Source organism: Hyperoodon ampullatus, assembly GCF_949752795.1.
Source record: "Hyperoodon ampullatus genome assembly, chromosome: 14".
In the NCBI taxonomy this organism is placed as follows: Eukaryota; Metazoa; Chordata; class Mammalia; order Artiodactyla; family Ziphiidae; genus Hyperoodon; species Hyperoodon ampullatus.
The window spans coordinates 58,528,575-58,544,623 of NC_136927.1; the positions used below are offsets into that span (position 1 = coordinate 58,528,575).

A 16,049-nucleotide genomic window follows, 5' to 3' on the forward strand; every position below is an offset into this window, starting at 1 on the left:
TTTCCAAAAGTAAACTATTCTATAATGAATTGAAAACAAGGAGCTCAGTGAAAATATTTAAGTAGTGCTGCCAACTGTCTGTGATGAAATTTTGTTTTTTTATTTTACACCTGAGAGATGTAAAGTTGATTCTAAGTCCATATTTCAGATGGTTAAATGCTCTGATTCAGTGTTTGCTGAAGAGCTGCTGTGTGGCTTCAACCAGATCCTAAGTATTCTCCCTGCTGTGTCTACTGTCTGTTGATTTACTCGCTTCAATAAAGCAGCCTCACAGAGATCAATGAAGTTCTTTTTCACAAATCCCAATCTAAAGCCAAGACCAAAAGAAGTCAAAGAAATAGAAGATCCTTTTTTTTTAAATTAATTTATTTATTTTTGTCTGCATTGCGTCTTTGTTGCTGTGCACGGGTTTTCTCTAGTTGCGGCGAGTGGGGGCTACTCTTCGATGTGGTGCACAGGCTTCTCATTGCAGTGGCTTGTCTTGTTGCGGAGCATGGGCTCTAGGCACGCGGGCTTCAGTAGTTGTGGTACACGGGCTCAGTAGTTGTGGTGCGCGGGCTCTAGAGCACAGGCTCAGTAGTTGTGGTGCATGGGCTTAGTTGCTCCGCGGCATGTGGGACCTTCCCAGACCAGGGATCGAACCTGTGTCCCCTGCACTGGCAGGCGGATCCTTAACCACTGCGCCAGCAGGGAAGTCCCTAGAAGATCTTCTAGTGAAGTCAGAGATGCTCACCAGTAGTCCTCAAGTGCTTTTTTTTTTTTTTTTTTTTAATTTGGTTGCGCTGGGTCTTAGTTGTGGCAGGCGGGCTCCTTAATTGTGTCTCGTGGGCTCCTTAGTTGTGGCTCACCATCTCCTTAGTTGCAGCATGTGGGCTCCTTAGTTGTGGCATGCGAACTCTTACTTGCAGCATGCATGTGGGATCTAGTTCCCCAGCCAGGAATTGAACCCTTGCCCCTTGCATTGGGAGTGCAGAGTCTTATCCACTGTGCCACCAGGGATGTCTCCTCAAGTACTTTTTTGAGTAGAGAGAAATATTAAGAAGACTAATTGTTACTGAGTTGATAAAATGAATGAGTGAAATCTCTGTTATCCTCAAAGAATGCATTTTCCAATTCAGTAAAAAGTAGTTTATTAGAAATAGATGGAAACTTCTTAACATGGTAAGTATGTTTGTGTATATGTATGTGTGTCTCAAGCTATACACATCCTATTTACTGATAAAACAGCAGTCTCATTAGATTATGAATAAGACAGGAATGTCCATTCTTAATGTTATTTTTAACATTGTTCTAGAGACATTAGACAACTCAGAGAAGAAACAATTTATATATACATAATTGTAAAGGAGGAATTTAAATTATTCAATAATTACCTTGTCTAAGCAAATGTTGATTTAAGACAGATAGCTACAGGATATTTATGAAATATCTAATAATCTTTGTGGAAAATTTTCCTCACCAAATCTATCCAGAAAAGGCCAGGGTTTTCAACCAAGTCTTTTGAATAAGAATGAAGTTTGAAAAAGCCTTACAAATCTTCACAAACAACACAGGGAACCTTTTTTCTATTCCCATTTACAGTTAGATTTTTATTTTATTCTCCTTAATAAGTAATATGTAATATGTGTATGTGCTATAAAATACAAAAGGTATCTAAACAAATATTCAGTGAAAAGTCAGTCTGCTCCCAGCCCTGTCAGAGACAATCACTGGTACCAGTTTTTTATGTTCCCTTCCAGAGACTTCTTAGGCATATACAAAACTAGCTTCTCTCTTCATTCTTTTTACATTAATAGTAATATGCCACATATACTGTTCTGTACCTTGTTTTTGTTTTATTTACTTAGCAATATTATAATGGAAACTGTGCCAAATCAGCACATCCATAGATCCAGAGCATTTTTTTTAACAATTGAAAAATTAGATTATGGTTATATACTATAACTTAACCAGTTGCATATTTAGATTGCTTTCAACCTGTTGCTATTTACAAGCAAGGCTGGAAAGAAGACCTTGGTACATGTGTGTCATTTAAGGTAGGCAGTAGATGGGCCCCTGGGCTGAGCAGCTAGAATTTGTCAAGCAGAGTAAATTGGAACTTTCTTTTCCTTAGACACTCCAAGGACAAAATTAATGGCAGGAGCTGAGGTCTGCTGGAATAAAGAGATAAGAGGACCACATCTATCACTCCTGAGGTCAAGGAAACGTCCCGGACTACACACGCACAAGAAGGCTCCTCAGGGGTCAAAAAGGGAGGGGGCATCATCCCCTAATATGTGTGGCCATACTCCATTTAGCCTTTGTGCTGGAATTCATCTTGACAAAAAGATGCGCATGCATATAGGGAAGGGTCCTAGGGCAGTTCAGATGTGGAAAAGAAGTGAGATAATTGGCCAAGGAAAACTAAGATCCAGAAGAACTGCCCCTATATAAACGATTTAACCACCTCTTTGCTGCATTCCTCCTCATTAGGAAGGATGCCCAAACCCTTTCTCTCTGGGTGTGTATTCCTGTTTTGCTCCTGCCTTAGATAAGTGAACTGCTTCTCTGTGTGCTCTCCCACATGTTGTGCTGTGCTTCTAATAATAAACTTTGTACCTGTTTTTACAGTTTTTGCCTCCTTGAAACATTCTTGCTTTCAAACAAGGCAAGAGCCAGGGCAACTTTGCTTCTAACCTCTAGCACCTGGTGGACTAGTGGCTAGAACTTCTGGTTTTTCATCCAGGCTACTCAGGTTCAATTTCTGGGCAGGGTGCTAAGATCCTGCCTCAAGACTGTTCACTGCTGTTTCTCCAAGAACACTTTGAGTACACATGTAAGCACATTTGAAAGATAAATTCCTAAATGTGGAATTGCTGGGTCAGTGGGTAAATCCCTGTATAATTTTGCTAAGTTGTTCTCATGGAGGCTGACAATTTTACTGACTGACAGTTTCACTGATAATGTGAGAGTGCTTACTCTCACTAATGGGTAATATCAACTTTATGACATATTAGATTTCTGCTTGAATGTGGGCTGCTCTTCAACTTTCTTGTATCCGCCAGGATAGGCTAAGTTATGCCTTAGTCACAAACAATCTCATAATCTTAGTGGCTTGTAACAAGAAATGTCTTTCCTTTTGGTCAGCTAGGGGCTGTACGCCACATCTCCTTACTCAAAAACTTAGGCTAACATTAAGCTGCCACCATCTTGAACATTGCCAGTTGTCATGGCTAAGGAAAAGAGGGCTCTGGAGAGTCACACACCATCAATAAATATTGTTTAGCCTGAAAGTAACAAATATTGATTCCCTTTACAACTCATTGACGAGTATTCATTACATGGCCTCACCCACTATAAGAGGGCCAGGAAGTGTAGTCATACATGTGCCTAGATGGAAAGCTGAAGCTATTGGCAAACAGCAGCTATGACTAACGACTGTATCTGTATTCTGTCCTGTTAACCTGTCAATTCATGTGGTAATAACACAGGTTTTTCTTTTTTGGAATATTTCTGGCTAGTCTCTCATTTTCATTTTTCCTATTGAACTAGAATTAGCTTCTCTAACCACCCTCCTCTCTCTAGAAAGAGCCAAATTGTCAGTATTTTTTAACTGTGTCTGCATTAAATTTATAGATTTAAGGAAAAATGACATCTTTGTAACATTGCATTTCCACAACCAAGAAGCAGATATATCTTTTCAGTTATTCACATCTTCTTTTGTATCTTTCATATATTCTTAATATACATTGTATATATTTATTAGTATTCTTTTTTTGTTCTTTTAATGGTCTTTATTTTACTATCATCTATAAATCATAATTTTAATTCCTTCTTTACAATCAGGTTGGTTTTCTTGAAGGAACAGAAAGGATATAAACATTTCTCAAATAACATATCACCCAATCAAAAATTTTTCAAAATATTTCATATTGAGGATTTTTCTTTTCATGATCCATCTTTATATTAATCCAAATAAATAAATAGATTAACATTACATCAACAGTAAATACTGTTTACTCCAGCACCTAGAAGCACTTAATCAAATTTTTAAAAATTATATTTGTTTTATGCTCTGCAAGTGTCTATTATGCCCACCTGTACAAGAACCAGGAGATGATAAGCCATTAATGGAGAATAAGATCCGATTCTACTCACTGGCCCATTCATCAAACTTGAGAGATGTTGAAAATTAAACATTCACACGTAATTAGAGTATGGTTTGAGAAATGTAGGCATCTTGGTTCCCCAACCAGGGATCAAATCCATGCCCCCTGCAGTGGAAGTACAGAGTCCTAACCACTGGACCGCCAGGGAATTCCCTCCTATTGCATTTTGATTTGTTGTTTTGTTGGGGGGAAGAATCAGCTTTTTACTAAAGTTAAGCAGGTATTACACCTAGGGTTTATTTCATATTGAGGATGAGAACTGCTCATTGCTTCTTATTTCTTTTCACTACCTTCGTGTAATTATGATGTGAAGTTCAACCTAAGAGTATTTTTCTCCCTTACAACTTGTCTTTCATTTCATCCTCCACCTATCTCAGCATTACCCTGTGCTCTTTTTCCTACAACCCATACTTTTAACAGTTCAATTCTTAGGGACCTCCCTGGTGGCACAGGGGTTAAGAATCCGCCTGCCAATTCAGGGAACACAGTTCGATCCCTGGTCCAGGAAGATCCCACATGCCGCAGAGCAACTAAGCCCATGCGCCACAACTACTGAGCCTGCACTCCAAAGCCCACGAGCCACAACTTCTGAAGCCCACACACCTAAGAGCCTGTGCGCCGCGAGAAGAGAAGCCACCACAATGAGAAGCCCTCGCACTGCAATGAATAGTAGCCCCCATTCGCCACAACTTAGAGAAAGCCTGTGCGCAGCAACGAAGACCCAACACAGCCAAAAATAAATTAAAAAAAAAATCTTAATCACAAGACTGTGAATTAAATAGAAGTCAATAGTTAAAGGCTAATAAGCAGATTATTTGTGAGATTACAGTGCATGTATAGTTGTGCCTGGGATAGAAGTCCACAGGGAATACAAGACATCAAATCTGAACCCTTTACCCATCATCAAAGTGAAGTCTCATAAAGATCTTATGGAATAATTCAAATTGAAAATAGAGACTTTATAATTACACAGAAATGGAGGGAAAGTCTTTATGGAGCTGACTATGGCAGAGTAAAAATAGACCCACCAAAATAACAGACATCGAAATTAAAAATGTTTAAGAAGGCAAACTTCAGTTATGATAAACAAAGATAGCACCTCAGGCTTGATTTTAGAACTTTGGCAATACCAAAAAAAGAGAAAAGCTGTGTACAGACCCAGAGAAAACAATGGTAATAGGAGAAACAGAAGAAAAAAAAATTGCCAAAGGAATGGAATTGTCAGTAATAAGGCTGAAAAGAATAAAAGACACAAAGACTATTAAAAGGAATTGGTTAGAATTTAAAAACAAAACAAAAACCTAAAGCACTGTGATAAAAAGTATAAAGAAATTTACAACATCCCTTAAGGAAAAAAAATGGCATCAAAATAATAGAGCAGTCAGTAAAATTGAAGCTAACTGAGATGGAAAGATCCAGATTAAAATACAAATGGAATAGACAAATAGGTTATAACAAATCCTGTAAACTTAGTTTTTTCTCCTGCAAATCTCCTCTGAATAATTGGGAGGATGGGGGTGGATTGCAAATAGGAGGAAGCCTCAGTAAAAGAATAACTGAAGAAGTTATTGAAGAGAAAAATAGACCTTTGCCTACAGATTGAGATTTTATGGCGTACTTATTTTCCAGATTTGGCACTTAAAGACAGTATACCCATATACCTACCTACCAGTTTATTTATTTATTTATTTATTTATTTATTAACATCTTTATTGGAGTATAATTGCTTTACAATGGTGTATTAGTTTCTGCTTTATAACAAAGTGAATCAGCTATACATATACATATATCCCCATATCTCCTCCCTTGAAACTGGAAAGGAAGAACTATTCTCTGGAGAATAAAAGATAAGAATGACCTCAGACTTTGCAACTCAAATAGTAGAAGATATATTAGAGAAATATTTACAAAACACCAGGCAATTATCTTGCCTAGCTCTCTGCCTTTTGAAGATGAAGCATTTTTGAACCCTGATACCTGAGAAGAATTTTCAACAGACAAGTACCAGAGAAAGTTATAAAAGACTGGGAATGCAGAGGAAACTTCTGAAATGTAAGTGGTAGAGACTGGAGCACTTTGAAGGAAGTGAGGTAGTGATGCAGGACTGGTAGCTTAGGTATTCAGGAACAAAACATCTCAGTACAGAAACTCCACCTGAGTTGGCACATTCCAGGATCTGGGCCTCCACATATACAGAAATGCAACCTTACCTTTACTCAGGGATAACCGAGGCCTAGGAAAATCTTGCTAACAAAAGCTCACAAGACTGCCAATTTATAGATTTGCCATGAGAAATAGAGTTTTCAGATAAACTTGAATGTTGACCAGGGGAGTCATGGGAGGAAAATAGAATTTAAAAGTGTATAACTTTGGTGAATTTAGAGTTAGAATAAACATAAGTGGTTTTTAAAAGTGTTTCTCTGCTACACTTGAAGTATTCTTCCTAGTGTAGGGGTGCTTTCCGGGGGACCTAAGTGTTTGACATTAACTGGCACACACTGGAAACGGCAGGAAATGTATGCTTAATTCTATACATATATAATCTATGCTTCTATATAGATGGACTTGTACTAACACTTTCTCTCTTAAATCCTTTACTACCATTGTCTCTGTTAGCTTTCATATGCAGCTGTAGATAAATATTGGTCAAATATATCACAGATTTTATTTTTACTTTAAATTTAAAAGATATAAAAGGATATACATACACATACATGTGTGTGTGTATGTGTGTGTATATATATATACATATATATATGTATATGTATATATATGTGTATATATATATATATATATGTATGTATATCAAAAGACTCTGTCCTCTCTAGGTTCCTTGTCCCTTCACCAAAAACAGCTCATGTTATCAATTTCAATATCCTTCCAGGGAAAATTTATGCATATTCAAGCAAATGCTTATATTCTTTAGTAGTGAAATATACCAAATCCAACTAATAATAGATGTGTTTACAGTTTTAGTGGCCACTGATACGGTGCAGACCAGTCAGCTATAGGCTGAGCTGCAGATGCTCCATATCAACCCCTGACTGTTAATACAGACATAGAACCTGCCATCTAATTCTCTCAGGCTCAGGTTATTGCAGTAGGGCCAGGTACTGGCCAGTCCAGTGAGGCCACACTGTAACTCATTAACTGAAACTCAGTCATAGGTCTGAGAGAAAGGTCTCTTCTGCAGTTAGTTTCTATACTCTAACTGAATAAAACAGGGACGTGTCCTGGTTTTCTCAAACTTACAGTTTGTTCACAAGACCACCTTTGGTTATATTAGAAAATAAAACGATTACATCTTCTAAAGTACAGTGTTTTGGCACTGTCCTGTTTGAGCAGGGTCTTGAGAGACAAATTGCCAGTTTGCTATTTTGTTGCCGGAAAGATGATCTCTAGACCAGCTAGTTCAACATAAAAGTTATATTTGGTGATATGTATCTTTTATAATTATTTTAGGTGATATATAAGTAAAAAGTCACTACAGAAAGTCACTGTGTTCAGTTGACTTGGTGTATTTTTTGCAGCTAGCTTTTCATGGAGTACTCACTGCTCAGAGCTGGGTATTCTGTGGGCGCTTTATTAAGATTTATTTTTATGCAGGCAGTTAGTTGCACCTGCCCTAAAAATTTTTCCAGGTTAGGCTCCAAAATAAATATACAAAAAGCAGTAGCTTTTCTCCATGCCAGGAATAACCAGCTCAGAAAATATAATGGAAAAAAATCCCGATCATAACAATAACAAAAATATATACAATAAAACTGGGAATAAACTAAGGAAAAGTATAAAACCTTTATGACTAAAGCTGTGTGAATCTACTGAGAGCCATAAGGTAAGACTAGAATAAATGAAAAACATATCGTGTGCCTGTATAAAAAGACCCATTCTCCCTAAAGTAAGCTATAAATTTTTTTTTTTTTTTTTTTTTTTTTTTTTGTGGTACGTGGGCCTCTCACTGTTGTGGCCTCTCCCGTTGCGGAGCACAGGCTCCGGACGCATAGGCTCAGCGGCCATGGCTCACGGGCCCAGCCGCTCCGCGGCATGTGGGATCCTCCCAGACCGGGGCACGAACCCGTGTCCTCTGCATCGGCAGGCGGACTCTCAACCACTGCGCCACCAGGGAAGCCCAAGTAAGCTATAAATTTAATATACTTTAAATCAACTTCCTAACAGGATATTTTAAAAATTGTTTATCTGAAAAAGATTGTGTAAGAATAGGCGTGTAAATATTAAAAAGAAAGAGTAATGATGGAAGTAAATTTTGCTATCGTGTATGAATTTTTGGTATGCTAAAGTTATATTAAAACAAAACACTGAGTACTGATTCAGGACATCATGGATAGAAGAAAAAGAACAGACTACAAAATCCAGAAACAGACCCAGGCGTGTATAAAAAGTGACTGTGAAAAAAGTATAATTTTAAAACAGTGGAGAAATAATTTTATAAATGCTATTGGAACAAATGGCTAACCATTTGGAAAAACAGTTTTAGATCTTTTTTCCATGCCATAGATTCAAGATGGCTTAAACATTTAAATTTGAGATGAAAAACCATCTACATATTAAAAAGGAATATGAGTATTTCTGCAATCTGATGCAGGGAAATCAAAGATTAGAAACCATAAAGCAGGGGCACAAACTCAGTGCCGACAAGGCAACAGCACCAGGCAGGAAATTGAATCATTTGAGTACACTGGGTAGAAAACAAAATTGTGCAGTCCTCGATTTCTTTCATTCTGGTTTTTTGATAGAGGTAGAAATATTTATATTCATTGAGAAAAATAACAGCGTAAGCACAATAAGTGACCACCAACATTTGGTTCAGACTTAGGAAGTGATAAGCAATGATGAACATAGTGACAAATGAAAGCATGCTGACCTAGGCCCAGGGTTGCACTCAACACTAGTCTGTAAGATCTCCTCCCAATTGTGCAACAACATGGCAGCTTGGAGGCCCCCAAGGCCACTCAGCACTAAGCAATCGTTGCCATGCAAGAATAAAGCCCAGAGTTATCAGATCTTCTGATCTTTTTCCATGTAAAGCTGGAAAATTGCAAATTTTATGCTAAATCTCCACAGTTTAAACTATCTCAACATTTAGAACTTTGTATAGGCCAAACAAAACATGTTCACACAGATTCAGCCCATAGGCCTCAAGTTTTTGAATTCCACTGTGTAGTCTTGGTTTTGGTTTCAAGATTATGCTTACATCTTTAAATGGGTTGGAATGCTTTGCATCTTTCTGTTCTTTTCTATACTCTGCATAAATTTATATAGCAGAGGAATTAATCTGTACAAATTTAGATGGAGTTCCACTTCGATTGCCATCAGGATCTGTGGCCTTTTTGTGAAGATAGTGTTCTATATTTTCCGAATTTCTTCTTGAGCCCGTTTTGGTTATTTATATTCCTATAAAGTCGTACATTTAATCTAGATTTAAGTGAATTCTCTTATAGATTTTTTTAATCTAAGCATATCAATAGTTTTTAGCTCTTTCTCGTTCTTAGTGTTTTTTTATAAATTTATTTATTTATGTATTTTTGGCTGCACTGGGTCTTCGTTGCTGTGCACAGGCTTTCTCTAGTTGCGGCGAGTGAGAGCTACTCTTCATTGCGGTGTGCGGGCTTCTCATTGCGGTGGTGGAGCATGGGCTCTAGGCACGCAACCTTCAGTAGTTGTAGCATGTGGGCTCAGTAGTTGTGGCTCGCAGGCTCCAGAGCACAGGCTCAGCAGCTGTGGTACACGGGCCCAGCTGCTCCACGGCATGTGAGATCTTCCTGGACCAGGGCTCAAACCCACGTCCCCTGCATTGGCAGGTGGACTCTCAACCACTACACCACCAGGGAAGCCCCTCATTCTTAATATTTTGTTGGTGTGTTGGTTGATTTCAATTCCCCTCTGGGTTTTTTGGTTTGTTTTCATTCATATATTTTTGTTTGACCTTTATTAATCCCTTCTTCTGGTCTATTTTGTTTGATTTGTCCTTTTTCTGGCTTCTACAGTGAATTCTTTGGTTCATTTATTTTCGTAATCCATTTTAGATAGATAATACATGTATTGAAGATTATGTATTTTTTTTCTCAGCACAAGAATTTTTCCCCCAACGTGATCAATTTCTAAATAGTCTGTAATTTGTTTTCCCTGCCTCTTGGGCTGAAGTCATTTCAGATTATCTTTTGAATTTCCTAGTAGTTAGTTTTCTTTATCTTTCTTCCTGTTGAGTTAATTTTATTGCATCGTAGTCACAGAATGTGGCTATTTCTACTCTTCTGAATGTTCCTTATGACATTATAAAAAAATCAGTTTATCTAAATGTAGATGTTCCAGATTCACTTTAAAAGATACAAAGTCCTAAATATAAGCTTATTATCTGGTAATGGTATTGTTTGTATCCTGTCTGTCGCTCTCTTTTTTTTATTTTTTCTTTTTGTGACCCATTAAAGTCTAAGAGAGGTATATTAGCCTCCCACAATGATTATGTTTTTACCAAATTCTGTGTTTCTAATACCCTTTGTTTCTGTATTTTGATGCTATATTAAGTTTTGTGTCTGTTACACTTTATTTAGTTTTATATATGTATATAATTTTTTAATATCTATAAAACATCATTGTCGGGACTTCCCTGGTGGTGCAGTGGTTAAGAATCCACCTGCCAATGCAGGGGACATGGGTTCGAGCCCTGGCCCAGGAAGAGCCCACATGCTGTGGAGCAACTAAGCCCGTGCACCACAACTACTGAGCCTGTGCTCTAGAGCCTGCAAGCCACGACTACTGAGCCACATGCCACAACTACTGAAGCCCATGTGCCTAGAGCCCGTGCTCCACAACAAGAGAAGCCACCACAATGAGAAGCCCACGCACCTCAACGAAGAGTAGCCCCCACTCGCCGCAACTAGAGAAAGCCCGCGCACAGCAATGAAGATCCAACACAACCAAAAATAAATAAATAAATAGATAACATAAAAAAAAAATCATTGTCCCATCTAACTTTTTTTGCCTTCATTTCTACTTTTTTTTAAATTGGCATTCCTACTTTTTCTGATAATATCTGCCAGCTATATTTTTCTTCATTTTTGTGTTACCACCTTCATTTAAAAATTTCTTAGAATCATTTTGCATGTTTTCTTATAAACAGCTTATAGCTGATAGTTGTATTTATGTAGTCTTAGAGTCTCTTTTAATAGGGAGACATTTTTTCTGATAATTAACTTTAGATCTTGTTACTGACATTTTATTTTATATTTCTTTCATTTGCTCTCTTATGACTACTCCCCCTTTTTATTTCCTTTCTAGATTTTGTTGAAATGATCGAGTTTTTCTTTGCTTCATTTTTCTCCTTCATCCCATTTGTGGCTCACTACATTTTTTTTAATTTTATTTATTTTTGGCTGCATTGGGTCTTCGTTGCTGCGCGTGGGCTTTCTCTAGTTATGGCAAGCGGGGGCTGTTCTTCGTTGCGATGCGTGGACTTCTCATTGCAGTGGCTTCTCTTGTTGCAGAGCACAGGCTCTAGGTGTGCAGGCTTCAGTAGTTGTGGCACACGGGCTCAATAGTTGTGGCTCACGGGCTCTAGAGTGCAGGCTCAGTAGTTGTGGTGCACAGGCTTAGTTGCTCCGCAGCATGTGGGATCTTCCCAGACCAGGGATTGAACCTATATCCCCTGCATTAGCAGGCGGATGCTTAACCACTGCACTACCAGGGAAGTCCGTGTGGCTTGCTGCATTTTAGCACACGTATTTGTTGTTGTTGTTTGATTTTTTTGTTTATTTGTAGATGCTTTTTATAAAGTGGGGAAGTTCCCTTCTATTCCTATATTTCTGGGAGTTCTTATAATGAATGAGTATTGAATCTTGTCAAACGCTTGTTTTTTTCATCAGTTGATATGATCGTGTGATTTTTTTTCCTTTAGCCATTTAATATGGTGGATTATATATATATATTTTAACACTAAACTAGCTTTGCATCCCTAGAATAAACCCTACTTGGTCATAGTGTAAAACTTCTTACATATTGCTGAATTCTACTAGTTAATATTTTGTTAAGAATTTTTGTGTCTGTATTCATGAGACACTGACCTTATCTAGTTTGGCTATCAGGGTTAACACTAGCTTCAAAAAACGAGTTGAGGGCTTCCCTGGTGACACAGTGGTTAAGAATCCACCTGCCAATGCATGGGACACGGGTTTGAGCCCTAGTCTGGGAAGATCCCACATGCTGCGGAGCAACTAAGCCTGTGCTCCACAACTACTGAGCCCTTGTGCTACAACTGCTGCAGCCCACATGCCTAGAGCCTGTGCTCTGCAACAAGAGAAGCCAACGCGATGAGAAGCACACGCACCACAACGAAGAGTAGCCCCACTTGCTGCAACTAGAGAAAGCTCATGTGCAGCAACAAAGACCCAACACAGCCAAAAATAAATAAATAAATTTGTTTTTTTTTTAATGAGTTGAGAAATGTTCCATTCTATTTTCAGGAAGCGATTGTCAAGAATTGGTGTTTATTCTTCTTTAAACATTTGGTAGAATTCTCTGGTAAAATTATCTGGGCCTGGAGCTTTCTTTTTTGTGAATTTTTTAATGCCAAATTAAATTTATTTAATTGTTGTAGAACACATAGTGATTGCCCATAGTCATTCTTTCAGAGTAGGTCTGCTGGCAACATATTCTCTTTGTTTTCCTTCATGTAAGCATGTCTTGATTTCCTATTTTATTCCTGAAGGATATTTTCGTCAGATATAGGATTCTAGGTTGACATTTCTTTTCTATCAGCACTTGAAAAATGTTGTGTCACTTCCTTCTGGCCTCTATCATTTCTGATGAGAAATCTACTCTCTTTCAAACTGTTTTTCCACTAAAGATAATACATATTTGTCTCTGGTTGCTTTCAAGGTGTTTCTTTTTTTTCCTTTAGTTTTAATAAGTTTGACTGGATGTGTCTTGGTGTAGATTTGGCGGGGGGGTTATTCTGTTTGCTCATCTTCTTGAATTTATACATTTCTGTCTTTTGCAAAATTCTGGAAGTTTTTAGCCATTTCTTTGAGTACTTTTTCAGCCCTGCCCTCTTTGTCCTCTCCTGGGAATTCAGTGACATGAATGTTAAATTTGTATTATAGTCCCACATGTCCCTGAGGTTCTGTTCATTTTTCCTTCAATCTATTTTCTCTCTGTTGTTCAGATTGAGTAGTTTCTATTATTCTTTTAGGTCACTGACACTTCCCTCTTTCCCTTTCATTCTCTTGCTGAGCCCATCCACTGAGTTTTCTATTTCAGTTATGGTACTTTTCAGTTCTAAAATTTTTGTTTTGTTCTTCTCTGGTCTTCTTTGCTGAGACTTTTTTTTTTCAGGGTTTTCTTGTCATTGAAGTGTAGTTGATTTACAATATTAGTTTCAGGTGTACAACATAGTGATTCAATATCTTTATAGATTATACTCCATTTAAAGGTATTACAAAATACTGACTATATTTCCCAGTGCTGTATGTTGCTTATTTATTTTATACATAGTAGTTTGTGTCTCTTAATTCCATACCCCTATCTTGCTCCTCCCTCCTTTCCCCTCCCCACTGGTAACCACTAGTTTGTTCTCTATATCTGTGAGCCTGTTTCTGTTTTGTTCTATACATTCATTTGTTTTATTTTTTAGATTCCACATATAAGTGATAACATACAGTATTTGTCTTTTTCTGACTTATTTCACTAAGCATAATTCCCTCTAGGTCCATCCATGATACTGCATGGATGGATACTTTTTGAACGGCTGAGAAATATTCCATTTTGTGTGTGTGTGTGTGTGTGTTTGTATGCCACATTTTCTTTATCCATTCGTGTGTTGATGGACACTTAGGTTGCATTCATATCTTGGCTACTGTAAATAATGCTGTGAACATTGGGGTGCATATATCTTTTCAAATTAGTGCTTTCATTTTCTTTGCTGAGATTTTTCCATGTTTTCATTTGTTTCAAACATGTTCATAATTGCTTGTTGAAATATCTTTATGATAGCTGCCTTAAAATCTTTGTTAGAAATTCTAACATTTCTGTCATCTCAGTTATGGCAGTTGTTGATTTTTTTTTCATTCTCTCCGTGATCTTTTTAGTTCTTGGTATGATGAGTGATTTTCAGTTGAAACCTGGACATTTTGTATATTATGTATAAGTTTCTGGATTTTACTTAAACTTTCTGTGTTACCTGGCTTCCTCTGACACTGCTCTGGCAGTGAAAAAGATAGAGCACCACTTCATTACTGCCAGGCGAGGCTAGAGGTCCAGGTTCTCCCTTCAGCCTTTGTTGACACAGGGGAGTGGGGGAGCTCCTTGTTATTGGTGGGCAGGGTTGGGAGTTCCAGCTCTCCACTGGGCTTTCACTGATACCTCCTTGACTGGGAGGGGTAGGAATACTTATTGCTGCAGGGTAGTGGTAAACTCCCGATTCTACACTATACCTCCTCTGTCACAACTTCAGAGGGGAAGGGTTCAGTCACCTTTTTACTGCTGGATAGAGATGGAAGTCCAGGCAACTTCCACATGTGGTCTCCACTGATATTTCAGAGGTGGGTCTTCATTACCACCTGGCAGGATAGAATTTCCATTTCCTACTTGGCCTTTTCTGACACTACCCCAGGCTTAGGGCAAGGGTAGAGATCTAGGCTGTCCATTTAGCCTTTGCTGGCATGTGTAGGGATGGGCCATAGTTCTGGGATGTTTGGAGTAGAGCAGTTACTATCTGAAAGCTTTCTGCCTTCCTAGGATACCCTTTTTGTGGTCCAGTGCCCAGATAGAACAGGTTTATTGGGGCTATTTTTGTCTTCACCTGTTCTCATTTCTGGTTTGCCAACTTCTAAAGCTCCAAGTCTGGGATATATGAGACAAAAAGAAATCTCAGAACCCACTACCATGTTCCTTAGGTTTTGAGGTTCTGAGCTACTGTGCCTTTTTCTCAACATCTTTCAGAATATTCTCATCAACTTCTCATTGTTTTATATATAATGTCCAAAGTTTTTAGTTGTATTTAGATGGAGAAATAGGAAATGTATGTCTACTCTATCTTTCTGCAACCAGCTTGTCTTTTGATGGAGGTATAGGCAGTGACCTCTGATGTCTTCTATTTTTTTTTATTAGAATTAACTGAGGTACTTTATTAGCATGTTTAGAACAGTGCAACTCAATGATAGCTATTATTACATATATGCAAGTGCAAACATACATTAAGTGTATAACATTTTTAATATATAACATATCTGGAGTTATGTCTTATCTATTGTTCCTCAGCTTTCTTTTCTTTTTTTTCACTTAATAGCTGTTGGAGCTCTGTCTGTATCAGAATATATAGACCCGCTTCTATTTCAGAATATATAGACCCACCTCTTTTTAACAGATGCATTTCACAGTTAGGATGTACCATAATTTAACCTCTTGCATATTGAACATTGGTTCATTCTTAATTTCATTGTGTTGCAAATAAATATCTATATCTATACATCTTTGTCCACATTTCTTTAATATACAGTCATAAATTAAGTTGCCAACTCAACTAAATTCTAAATGGGCATACCCATTTAGCATTTTGATTGCAATCCAAATAGTCTTCCAAATGGATTTCTTCAAATTTAAATCCTACCTACAGTTAGAAGATTTTTAAGATTTTTCATTCTAGATCTCAAAAAAATGCCATTGGTAATTTGATAGGGAATGCATTGGATCTGTAGATTGCCTTGGGTAGTATAGTCATTTTGACAATATTGATTCTTCCCATCCAAGAACATGGTATATCTTTCCATCTGTTTGTGTCATCTTCAATTTCTTTCATCAGCATCTTACAGTTTTTGGAGTACCGTTCTTCTGCCTCCTTAGATAGGTTTATTCCTAAATATTTTATTCTTTTTGATGCAATGGTAAATG

At 37.6% G+C, this 16,049-nt stretch overlaps 1 protein-coding gene and 1 long non-coding RNA gene across 2 annotated transcripts in view; both read left to right on the forward strand.

Annotated features, from left to right (window-relative positions):
* Window positions 1–2,609, forward strand: part of LOC307062757 — a 34,156-nt gene extending 31,547 nt beyond the window's left edge. The window contains exon 2 of the long non-coding RNA XR_013811222.1: window positions 2,114–2,609. This is a non-coding gene — a long non-coding RNA (uncharacterized lncRNA). The remainder of the gene's footprint in view (window positions 1–2,113) is intronic.
* A 6,004-nt stretch (window positions 2,610–8,613) lies between these two features.
* RNF24 (ring finger protein 24) overlaps window positions 8,614–16,049 on the forward strand; it is a gene marked incomplete at both ends in the record, with an annotated part of 80,988 nt that continues 73,552 nt past the window's right edge. Inside the window, 3 exon segments of the mRNA XM_079719642.1 lie at window positions 8,614–8,628; window positions 8,630–8,693; window positions 8,696–8,729. Of these exon segments, the coding sequence (XP_079575768.1) occupies window positions 8,614–8,628; window positions 8,630–8,693; window positions 8,696–8,729 (113 nt within the window).